The 13,057-nt window shown below is 46.3% G+C and overlaps 1 protein-coding gene across 3 annotated transcripts in view; it reads right to left on the bottom strand.

The window, feature by feature from the left end:
- LOC139985604 (uncharacterized) overlaps positions 1-13,057 on the bottom strand; it is a 179,432-nt gene that overhangs the window by 118,438 nt on the left and 47,937 nt on the right. For all 3 annotated transcript variants that reach the window (XM_072000163.1, XM_072000162.1, XM_072000164.1), the window contains exons 4-5: positions 8,280-8,325; positions 7,425-7,597 (exon numbers count right to left, since the gene is read on the bottom strand). In XM_072000163.1, the coding sequence (XP_071856264.1) occupies positions 7,425-7,597; positions 8,280-8,325 (219 nt within the window). The remainder of the gene's footprint in view (positions 1-7,424; positions 7,598-8,279; positions 8,326-13,057) is intronic.

Raw genomic sequence — 13,057 nt, 5'->3', positions numbered from 1 at the left:
AAAACCCGAGCAACAAAAGACAAAGGTGTCGCAAGAATTGATAAATCAAACGATCTCTCTCCGCGAGCGTTGCATAACGGAGCAATTAGCCTCGATTCTAACGAGAAATCAACCTGTCCGCCAGGTATGTGCGAGGAGCAACCTTTCGAAAAATCACGATCGCTTAAACAACCCATTGTTCTTTTCCTATAGACGCGAGTCCAGTCATCGAGGATGATTCCTCCGTCGTAAGATCATGCTTGGAAATATCAGGACCAGAGCGACGTCCAATTATTAATAATTAAACCGTCGTTCGAATTACGAAACGATGGTTAAACACTGGGCCGACTCGCGACGCGTCCAACGACCGACGATAAATTAACATCGCGACGATAATCGTCAGCTGCGATCGATTTAGTTTCGTTAGCTAGCCGATAAAGCAACTTTCCTTCGCTCTACAGAACGTCCATTATCGCTTTTCGAGTAATCGTCGATAAATTTCCGTGCAAGGGATGCGCGGACGGGCTCACGTCCCTCAAGGGGAAAACCGAGCAATCAAGATACACGGATAAGTCGGAGAATTGCAGCTTATCACCGGCGATTATCGACGATTTATCCTCTCCGATACTCGCGGAAATATTGCCAACAACGTTTCTAACGATTCTTCTATAACGAAAAGTATACATTTCTTGTCTGATTTTTCCATCTCTCGCTGTTCTCTAGCGTTTCTCGTTTCGACGAAAGGAAAAAGTAAAAATAGTCGGAGGATTTGTACGTTACAAGATCGAGATACGTTTCCACTTTTACTTTTACTTTCGTTTCGCTGACTTTTCAGATAAAAACATCGAGTCAACAAGCGGATGTTAAAGGTTTCTCGCGATGCAAAGTCGCTGCTGAAAATATAGCGACTCTGTTTGTAAGATACCGGACATTTTTTAGGATAATGCATATATGTATGTATAATAAATAAATTTTCCCTTATAAATTGCCACCTACAAGCACAGTAGCAATTTTTCAAAATGTCTGCCATTTCGCCCATAATTCTCGCGCTTGCCGAGAAATACCAAGATACCAAGCGTAGGATAGTTGGCGCGTAGAACGTACCGTACAATCGTTGTCGGGCATGTCAATAGAATGTAACGCACAGTGGGCTTGGTTTACCAGCGTACCGTAAGCTCGAGACCAGTGGAATGCAAGCAAGGCGCAATAAGCGTCGTTTAACTACCACGAACGTGGCAATTATTCCAATAATTCGGGGTTGCGTAAAGGTCCATCGTAATTGTTTATGCCCGATTCCTCTCGACTGGCGTGGCTATATACGCGCACACTTATCCGTCGTAAAATTAATGCCGGCGAAAATTCTCCGTGCACGCGTGTAGGTTGCCCAATCAGCGTTTTCCACCGACAATGGCTCGTTACACGGTTTTTTCTCGTGCCACTTTCGTCTCGCCGTGTCCCGGGATTCGTTTCGACTCCCTTAGCGTAGTCTATTATTCTTCGCCGAACGGTAATTGCGGATAACCATTCTCGACTAATTGCCGGCCTGCCGTCGATTATTCGAACGTTTTCGAGGTCGTCCTAGGCCGGCTTCGCGTTTATGGTAATCGTTAGCGTTAAAATTTACGCGCGCCGGACTTGGCCGGTCGAAGGAAAACACTTACGTGTCCCTTGTTGCACGAGCCACTTCTATCCCGTGATTATTCCTCGTACGAATAATGTTATTATTATCCGGTCGACGCATACCGCGTAATTACTCCATTTGCGAGAAAATAATGCCGTCGATTATGCGCTGCTCTTCTCTATGCATACACGCGAAGCCTATGTAAGTAATGTTTATTGCTTTTTCTAAGACAGATGTCACGCTCGATAGACTCGACCAGTTCTCCCAGCGGACGGTTCAATTATCCGTTAACTATTTCATCATTTTTTGCCCCTGAAGAAATGGAAAGTACGAAAGTGAAAAAACCGATCGAGTCGATAGAGGTGTCAAGGACACGCTAGCCTCTAACTTTCCTAAGGCCGATCCGATCTCTTCGATATGCGAGTCGATTCGAAGCATCGTCCTACTCGCGGAGAAAATCAACGCCGCTAACAGCGAATCTTACCGAATCGCGCGACGCGATTTTATGGCCAATCGATTAGACCGCGTTCTTCGGTGACGCTTCTTGCGCGATCACCAGCTATGACTAATAGCTTTCGTTGCATTATTTCTAGCAATGCGCTGATAGGTTCCCTGGTGATTTACGCACCTACGATGGAGAAACGCGTCCGCGTACGCTCGACACTCGGCCGAATTGTATCCCCGGAAACGCAATTGATCGCATCGTTGGCGGATGCGTTCGGATCGACGAATCGTAAGCATCGCGAGATCCCCGTCGGCTATGGTTAAGCCCGAGGAGCGATACCGTGCTCTGACCTTGATAATAATTCCAAAGAATAAGAGGAATGCGCGGCCTGAAACGGGGAGACCTTGCAAGTGCGCGTCACTGTAGGTCTTCCTCCGCCTCGTCCTCCACCTCGTCCCATCTTCTTCCCATCTTTTTCCTACAACTTGGCGACGATTCTTCGAATTCGAGAAACTGGTCCGGCAACAATTTGTTATCCAGACGTCGAAGCTCGGATCGATCACTAATAACCTTCTTCTAGTTCTTCCTTTTCTTCTTGCGTTACGTGACCGTCGTCGAGGGCGCGCCGAGAGAAACATTGTCCCTTCGTGCTCGTACCTGCGTACGCAGCTTCTGCTCGTAGAAGTCTAACAGCGTCTCCGTAGGCCGGGACGTACGCAGGTACGTCGTTGACGGAGTAAGTCACGAGTGAACGCGCTACGACGCTTTCAGGAAACAGGTTACCGGTTGTGTTTTTTAATTATCATCGAGCAAAATCGTTGGAACATGCGCGGCACCGAGAGGAATGCGCACTTATTCAGGAGACAAACACGGCCGCGTTTGCATGAAACAAGAGTTCGCGAGCAGCTTGGATTGTTTCTTTCATCCGGCTCGAAGATGGAATAAATTCCTACTCCGTACGAATCGCTTCTTCGGATTCTCGGTTTTTAAACGGCGCGACGACGATCCGCCGAGCTTAATTAATTTACCTGACGGCGTTTTATTTTCCATACGGACACCGGCGTCGCGTCGCGGCGAGTGACACAATTTATAGCAAAGTAAATTCTCTACGGTCGCAACCGGGGCCGATTTGCTCGTTTTTCCGAGTATCGCGTCGCGCCTGCTCGTCTTTAAACGGTCCGCCATACTGTCCCTTATATTATCGCGTTTATCGCCCATCAAATCGTCTTTCATCCACGCTTGAACGGAAGAAAAAAAAATCCTGGCTCGTCCAACCTGCCAGATTGCTACTCCCATCGCGTTGTGTGCAAGCAACTTTGTGTAAATCTCTTCGCACAAGGCTGTCAATTATCATCGTTCGGTTACCTGATCGACCATATTAGCGTCGTTGTCATCGTCCAAGCGTATCGTCGTTATACCGCGGAACCATCAGAAATATTAAATAACTCAAGAAGCAAAAAGAAAAAAAAAAACAGACAGAAAAGAAATTACATTAAACATCGCGATAAACTGACAATCTTCCTAATCCCCGTTTGAATGCGCAAAGGGGGTAATTCCATTAATCGAATATTTGTATCTCCTTGTTAGCTCGAATGGGATCCATTAACTCGGAATGAAAGATCCAACCAATAGTACCGTGTTCGTTTCAGATTCTTGCGCAATTCGAACTATCACCGATAAGAATCCTCGAGAATTCTCGAGATATCCTCGAGTGAAAAATCAAAGATTCTTTTTATTCTTATAACGTAAGAGAGATCATGCAGCCGTTCATATTCGTTTGCTGCGATAATACATCGAGTATATTTCCACAGTTCGAGAAGCATCGACTAACGTCAGAATTTTACGCCGAGACCATCGATGAGAGCGAAAGATCGTTTATCATCCGCGAAGCATCGCTCCGTCTGTTGCGTACGGCTATAATCCACTAGCTAGGGGAAACCGTTAGTATTTTACGCTTTTAATTGCCTACACGATGATTCCTCGCTTTAATACTCCTAACTATTTCCGCGACTTGTGCAACGGTCTGCGCGAACAACGGTGATGGCTATATATTTCTAAGATGCGCTCATCTTTAGAAAGCTCCGACAGAAAGAGACAATATACCTAACCGAATCAATTAGATCGTAAAGTATTTGTACGCGTCCCGGAGGCTTCACCTTTCACAAAATTATCTCGCTGCCCCTTCGGGCAAAGCACATATTACCGGCGTACGACGAGTGCACCTCGTAAATCACTCGTCGTTCTGCAACACGCCAAGGTAGAAGAGAGAAACAATGAGCGCTTGCTCGGTCGCGTATATCCGAACGCAGGTGCGTACCAAGCAGAGAACATCGTGTAGCTTTCTCTGGATTCGCGAGTCGAAGCGTTTTCTACGTCGCCTAGAATTTCGTTCGCTTCGATTCGCTAGGGAACAGATAGCTGAGAACGTCAGACAGAAGTTTACCGATTTCTTTTTAATACGTAAGATGCGTAATTTTGTAAGTAAGAAAAGTTGGCCATATTTTGTCCCCTCTTCGTAATTTCTCGTTTGGGTAACAAGAATCGCCACTTTATGTATGCCTTTTTACATACGATCGAGCACGTTATTTACGGTATTACGTCGTATCCTATAGAATACTTTATACGAAATTCGCGAAACAATCTGGTTTACATCTATAAATAGCTGAAAAAGATTTCACGATGGAAGAAACTCGTGGTATAGAAGAGCGTGTAAGACGTGGAAGGGTGGTTTCTGTAACGCGGTAGGCGGTAAGACACGTGTACGGACGGAGCAAAGTGTAAGTTTGGATTTGCAACCGGTGGATCGAGCAAGCAAAGCAAAGCGGGAACGAAGGTGACGCGGCCCGGGGAGCTGATACGAACGAGTACCGGAGTGCCAGGGACACCCACGTGTGACAAGGCATCGCATAATCTACCCGGACATTTAGCGTAGGCAGGGTACTAGCCGCGGTGGCTGCAGGTGCTTCGATGGGCAGGTGAAATTTCATAGCGAATAACGCGATTAATCCGCTATGCTCCGGGGAAAAGTTTCAATTACGTGGATACACCGGCGCGAGGGAAAGCATGGAAAATCGGAATGATCGATGCGAATGCATCAACATTAGCGCAACCAGACGATAGGATAGATGATATCTGAGAATCGTGCTCGGCGATCTAATGAATTTTTCTCCCATCAAGCGGTCGCCGAGCATCGAGGTACTTACTTTACTGGAGAAAAGTTGGTTGGACGGTGCGAATTTCAAAAGTAACGAGCGATACCGGCAATGGCGATATTAGGGAGAAACGATGTTGCTCGTTAAGTATTCACGACAAAACCACATTTACCGAGAGGCCTGATCGTCGTGCTACGAGCATTAGGTATACGCGAAGATACTCGGGTAGCTGCGTGACTTACAAGCCTCGAGTCTATATTTCAACGGGCGTTAAAGTCGAGGTCGATTCCATCGTACCGAGAGACGCTGTTCGAAGCGTCCGATCATTACACCCGTTATAAGCTGTCACATAGCTCATCTCACACATGCCGCGGTCCCGCACACTGATACCCCGTCCGGGGTACTTTGCCATTTTTTCGATTTTGTAATCAGCCCCGCATCGACGCTGGCTAACTTACGCGCGTCACTTTCGATCTTTCTTAAGACGATTCACGCACAAAACGATCGACGCACCGCCAGGCTAAAACCCATATTCTTCCTTGTAATTATTCCTGCGATACATGTACGTACCTTGATGTACGGTAAGTTAGAGTTATTTGTTCGGTCGGTATATTTGGTTCGGATATTTGGCTCGGATCGAGCAATTTTCATTGGCAATTCGCTAAATTAGCTCGTAAGCTACTTTTGACAACAGACTGTTTGACGCGTTAAGGATTGTTAGGAAGATGATACATTTACGCTGTACATGTGAATGTGTGTGTAAGCGTCAGAGGGCGTCCAGGCCTTAGTTGGGACAAAAGACGATTGACAGTCGTCTAGAAGTATCTGGAAGAGTCGATTGAGAACAAGCGTGCGTGCGAGTGGCTCTGCGAGGTCTTCAGTGAATAAAATATATGTATAACTATTGTGTGCTCAATAAAGGAATTATTTGTATTCCCGAATCCCTCCTATATCTCTACAATGATACACCGCGAAATTGCGTATTGTGTGGCTTAAGGAGTGAGCGTTCCGCGATATAAGATCCGCTCGTCAAGAGGTAAGAAGTTTGTTCGATGTACGATATTTTCTTCTTGTTTGGTCGTTGCGCCAAATACACGTAAATCGTACGTATAAAATGCCTAAACCGACTGACCCAAAACCTAAGTCTCGTGAATTGTGCGACTGTGCCGGTGTAGAGCGTAAACCTAACCGGCACGATGTCACGTGTTCGATCATCGAAATGAAAGTTATCGGAACGACGATACACACGTACGTGGACGTTGTCGTCGATCGGTAAGTGATCCGATCGGGAACATCGACAGCTTTGTCCGTCTTCAGACGCGGCAGGAACTCGAAAGGTTAACCGAAGATGATGTTCTTGCGCACCGTTGCGTCACCAGCCGCATGATAGGACTTTCACTGTGCGCGAACACGACGACGATCTCTCGTCGTTCTTCGAGAAGCGGCAAAAAGACAGGGGAAGGGGTCTCGTTATTGCTTCGAGATCGTTAAGGTCAATTACCATGGTCGATTTCTCGGACGCGAGAAAACGCCCTCGACGTAATTCGTCAAAGGCGCTGCGGCCGGAAAAACGCCGGTTCCTTTTCGCCACGAATGAGCGTAATTAGAATTAACGAGCGCGCGATTAATTACGCACGTATCTACGGCAGAATTCCCTTGAGATATTCTCGACATATATCAGCAACGTGCTCGTAACACCGTACAGTGGCTCGCGAAAGTATCTGCCTCGATACTTGTAGACACCTTTTACGAATTTCTTATTTATTTGTTCGATCGTTTCGCGAATATCGTTTGTATTTTCAGGTTTCTTTCCTACGTTGCCGATATACTCGATCGCGACAGTCGATTTCCAAATGTATTTTTATAACGCATAAAGTATGGACGATAAAAGTTTAAAGTTTTCTATGGTAAGCGTTCGAATATTTCCACTAGTCGCTGTACGCATAACACGAAACGACGGATACTCTAACGCCTTGTAGATTAGTGTGCTAAAAAGTGAAAACCGTGTAGCTGGTCGAGCTAACTAACTACCGTATATTTCATCCTCGAGCCGAGGATCCTATCGATATTCGCGTCGACTTATCGGTGTGTTTCAACGGATCTATATTCTCGTACGTTTGCTCGAGGTGTTGTTTCTCTCGAGCTGGTTCGACTTAATCGTCGGGATAATTCGATCGCTTACAAGCAAACATCGTGTCTCTATTTCATGTAGCTATTAATAACTTACCGGTAGAAGAAGTAACGAGGATGGGGAATGCCTGGCCGCGGCTTGCCTAAGACTAAGAAAGTGCAGTAGGGGGTCCTCGGATGCTCTCAGCTCGTCCAGAATCCTCCTGGCCTCGCCGTAACTCTCCAGGTATTCCCAGTAAGAATTCCAAAACGAGCCAGGGAATAAGTCACCTGGTGGACACACCGAACCAGGCAATTAGATACCGTATCGAAGTCGGTATACCCACTGTGCTTGACGAATTCGATAAATTCTCTCTCGGCTCGTTCCGATCGTCCCGGGAGAGACTAAATCGTGAGCTCGTTGACCCATTTTAAGAGGATGATCGACGATACAAAACATAAGAGAGCGAGTGAGAGAAAAAGAGAGAGAGAGAGGGAGAGAGAGAATAAGCTAATTATACGAGACGCACTGGAGAGGCATGCAAAATTTATCCGCGACGATGGAATAACCGTGAACGAGAACCTCGCGTCCAAAATCTTCTTCCAAATGATTCGATTCAGCGATACATCATCTCGCTACCTTCCCTACGAAACTTATTTCCGTTCGAGAATTTCTATCTTTTTCTCTCTTTTCCACCGTTCTTCGTCGGGTGGGGTCTTCGCCATCACGGAACAGACACTCGTGCATCGGCAATGATTTACCATCGAATCCTTCGGCCTTTTTAACGTCCTTTCCCCGACTCCCATTATCCGACTTGGTCTCGCCGTAGACTTCCTCGTGAAAGACATCACGACCTATCGCGATTTACATTTTTCTTTGCTATCTTCGCGTTATACTTCGCGTTCTTTCGCTATCGTATTACGGTTCGAGCATCTAAAGAAAATCTGATGAAAGACGAAAGCGTACACTCACCCGATTTGAAGGTACCGCCATCCCAATTCTCCAGCGCTGTGCGGATCTGAAAAAAAGCAAAACGGCCATGGTAGAATTGGCTCTTAAAATACAATGACCAAGATACGAGGAAGGGATGGGAAGAGATACGGGGGACCATGTATAATACATGATGTATAATGCCCGAATGAGTGGAGAGCTCGAGGGGCGCCATACGCCAGTTTTATACAACGGGCGAGTTTCAACCGATCATTTGATTACTTTTTTATACTCCTCTTTACATCCTGCGCTCGATAGCCTCAGCGGACAATTGGTCTTTTTCGTACGACGAAGAAACGATATCCGAGAAGAAAAACGAAACCGGCGTTGCTTTCTCGTAGCAAAATACGAATTAGGTGGCGAACAAAAAATTAAGGCGAGTATCCGGACCACGTGCAATTGGATCTCGAACGGAATCGAGGAACCCGTTGCTTTTACGATCTTTCGAAGGAAATGACGATCGAATAAAAATACAGAGAGGAGAAGGTGAAGACATTTTTCAAATTTACTACTTCGGTCTGGACGGTGGTTCGATGGTTCGGAGACTAAATCACGTTCTCGAAACCAGCTTGTTTCGTTGAATTATAACGCGACATTATGCCCGATCAGCGCGTGAATAAGCTCGATTCTTAAGGCTCTTTCTATTATTACATTACAGCGTGAGTGAAACGAGGATGAAATTCTCCTCGAGTAAAGGGGGGGAAAAAAAAAAAGAAACAAAAAATCCGGATATCCATCGATCTCGATGTCGGAATATAAATTTTCCTGATAAATTTCTAAATTGATTAAAAAATTTATAAAAGACGTAAACGTCCGTAATCTGACTTTTACGCGCAGACAAACTACTTTTTTTTTTAAACAAACGTTTCGACTTTCATATTTCCTTCGAAATCACTTTCTAGCAATGGCGGCTCGTTACTCGAAGCTCGATGAACCGATCAACCAGGTAGATGCGAGGACTTTGTAAAGGTACGACCGACACCCACTTAACTCTTTAACGAGTAACATTGTCACGAGAGAATCCACTTACGTTTCCATTACAGTAGGTAAAGGGAAAACGACTGGTCCGCGCGGCGTGTATAAGTGGCAAGACGCTTGTACAGCAACAGTATCGACGTTATGTTAATCGGCGCGTTAATGGTTAATTTCAGCGAGGCCGTAAAATCGAGAGAAAGTTGCGTAAATAAAGACCGACGGACAGGTGGTACCCGTGGGCACGGGTATTTGCATTTCTTTTTTCAGCCAACCGGCGTTACATCGAATAAAAATATTTATCGTATAGTTTCGACTTCTTTTCGGATCACGCTGTGCCAGGACAAGAGATTATCGATGATACACGGTTAATTGCCTGCGAGCTACGAATACGTATCTATCATGGACACCGTGTAATCATAATAAAATTGCTGGCCTCTGTGCGCAGGTTCGCTAACGAGCAATTTCTTGCGCTTTAATTGCTACGTTTTGCGTAGACCATCGTCCGTCCAACGATCGAGAAACCTTTATCCGACTTTATCCGCGTTTATCACCGATTTTCGGAGGTATGCATTACACGTGACTAAATACACGTGCAACCACACGTAGTTTCGTGCATCTGTGGCACGTGTTCCGGAGCAAATGAACGAGAGAAACGTCCGACTACCAGTTTAAGAAACGGTCATCAACCTTCTGTTATCCGTACCTTAAAAAGGCGGCCTACGACGATGACCCGCTGAGTCATAAGATACGCGATAAAGCATCTAAAATGGGGTGACGAACACGTTTACATCGTGCGCGGGTGTTCGAAATCGTTTAGTCTTTTAGAAACGTTTCTCGATTAATTCCCGAAATCTTAGAATTCGTCCGAGAGAGTGATCCAACGCGGTCGCTGTTATCGCGTTACGAAGAAAAATCTTGATGGACTCTTCGATCGGTACTTACGATCGGTGATAAACCGCGTCGAGATAAACGAACGAACGCCGAACAAGATTGGAAATCAACGGGTACCGATGTGCGATACGTCGATGTATTCGAACGTGGAGGATAAATTTTCGCGGTATCATTCGTTAAGTTAAAGTTTCGATAAGGACGTATGGGATTGGAGCAGAGGGTGCAACGTCAGCGGGATGACGGCTGCCGCCCGAGTAAATTGAAAAAAGGGATGCGTGTGGTTGTAAGGGGCATCGTATGGTTGTCGGTTGCATTGTCACGTCGGCGACGGCGCGGCGTGACGGTGCGTCGGCGTGTCGATGTGTTTCTTATTGTCAGATACGTATCTATGTTAAGCGCACACGCAGTGCATGCGCCCATGCATTTATGCAACGCATTATACGCGCCGGCGAGGCCGAGCATACGCCGTGACCCATTCATTTCCGAGCGTTATTCTCGAAAACCCAATCCTAGATTAATTATAAATTATTCGTATTCATGAGGCGCTCTATCTGCTAGAGAAACTTTATAAATCGCTTTAGAAATTAATAAAGAAAAAGAAAAAATAGCCGGCAACCTCCTCGTTAAACTTCTCTCTCTCTCTCTCTCTCTCTCTCTCTCTCTCTCTCTCTCTCTCTCTCTCTCTCTCTCTCTCTCTTCATCAACATCCAACTTTATTTTCCAACGTTACAACGGGGAACAAAGTCGAACGACGTTGTCTCGGCTACCGTGGTTCACCGCCGCGTCAGATTACGATGCACAGGCAGTCGCGAGACAGAGACGAAGAGGACGAGGGGATTCCTCGATATCTAGGTTCGTGAAACAGCGATAGACGATCGTAGCCGATCACCGATTATCTCGAGAACCTGGTGAATATTACAGAGTCTCCGGAGTGTCCAATTTTTCGCTGGTCCCTCTCTCCTTTCTGCTGTCTCGCTCGAGCGAATCGTGCGCGGAGACGCGCATCCTCTTGGAGGCGGTTTTAATTACACGTCGCGCGACCGCGATCGTCCCCTCGAGCCTGCATTATCCATCCAGGACGAGCTCTCGAGGATGAGTACTCCGGAGGGCGTTCCCAAAAAAACAGGCCAGACCACGTGTTATTAGGGACTACGCGTGGGCGTTTCAACCACCCATTATTATTTTATAGTCGTCCGGACGGTCTCTCTATAAAGATTTTTTACCCTGTGAGCCGAGATTGAAGATCGATAAACGGGATATGCACCTGCGGAGTGGCACGAAGTTACCTGCTCCATGCTTCTTCTTGTCGCATCCATCCAATCACGATGTCAATACGCTTTTCTATTTCGCTTATGTAAATCAGCTTTTTCATCCGGTACAACTGAATCGCATTTTCGCCCCGGCTCTCCTAAATAATTACACGCCTCGCTGCATTTAAATGGCAAACAGGTTTTTTCTTCGAGATATATCAATATAGGGGAACGACGAAAGCACCGTGGGTTTATAATTAGGTTACACGGAATTTTTAGATCGCCACTGATCATCACCTGCCATTATCGCCACGCTTCTTATTTCTTATCATCGACAACGTTCGCACGCGCGAACTATACATACTCGATCTACGATTATACTCGATAATCGATACGCGATCGCATCCTCTTTAACGTTACGTTCATGATCAACCGACCTCGCCAGCTTCTTCGTTAAAACGAGGCGTGTCGGATACGTGTTTGTCGTCGCGTCGTCGCCATTTCGTTCAGTCGAACGAAAGTGTAAGAGAGAACGTTTGAAGCTGTTCTAGCTTCGATCGAGTAAATCGTTCGAGCTCGTGGCTCTTTCGGTCTCGTCTCGATCGCGTTTTTCCGAGTCACACGCTCCAACGGCTCGGCTTTTGTTGCTCTTCGTTTATCGACACTGACGCGACTTGGAAGACTCGAAAGAGCCACGCGTGGAACTCGTTTCGCGTTGTCCCAGTTTTCTCAAATCATCGCAAATTAATGACAAACCGGCAAAAAGGAGCAACCGGAGACCGACGATTTACGACGAGCTGTTCTGTTTTACCCGCGATTTTTCGAGAATACGTTCTACTTCTGTCACGCGGCCGGTTTGTTGGCGTAACCGTCACGACGATCGAAGCCATCCACGCGAGTGAATCGTTCCCTTGCCGTAACGCGAACGACAATTTCGGCTGCAGGAAGCTGAACCAGAGGCGGAGCTAGCCACGTGGACCGCGCGTAAATCTCTTTATTCTTTTATCGCCGGGTTAACAAGGCTCCTATATACGCGTTCGTCTTCGTTGCTAACGAGAACGTTGACCGCGCGTCGATTGTGCAGAGAAAGCAGATTCGCGCTTGAAAAACCTTCTTTCTCTTTCCTACTGCTAACTGCTGCGTACACTCAACCGATGGTTATCCAAGATACGTTATTATTACCTTTGATGTTCCTCTTCGATCATCGTTTCGATGTCGTAAAGAAACGTATGGGTTGAACGGGCGAATAAAATCATCGAAGCGGAAGCGAATTCCTGACGTACGTTTAACGTATATATTATTTGGCACAGATCAATTTTTTTATACGCGAACTGCATTGCAAGTTAGAACGGCGTACGTTTCTCTCGCGATATCGATTCGACTATGATACGTAACACCGTGAAAAGGGAACAACTGGAATTCCAACGAGGATTATTACGACTTACGGGACGGCATGGATACCAATGAAAATTTATCGATCCGTCACGATCAACGTCGATTCCGACCGACTACGATCGTAACTCCCACTGGTCACACCTTTATTCTCCGAGCAATCGATTAACGAGTGGCTGGGATCGCGATGCTTAATTTCTCTCGGCTTGATTACGCAAGCCAACCGTTTGTTCGATTGGCAAAAGCTAACGA

Source organism: Bombus fervidus, chromosome 3 (assembly GCF_041682495.2).
Source record: "Bombus fervidus isolate BK054 chromosome 3, iyBomFerv1, whole genome shotgun sequence".
Classification (NCBI taxonomy): Eukaryota; Metazoa; Arthropoda; class Insecta; order Hymenoptera; family Apidae; genus Bombus; species Bombus fervidus.
Note: the sequence above shows the minus strand (reverse complement) of the source record. Positions and strands in the feature narration are given on the sequence as shown.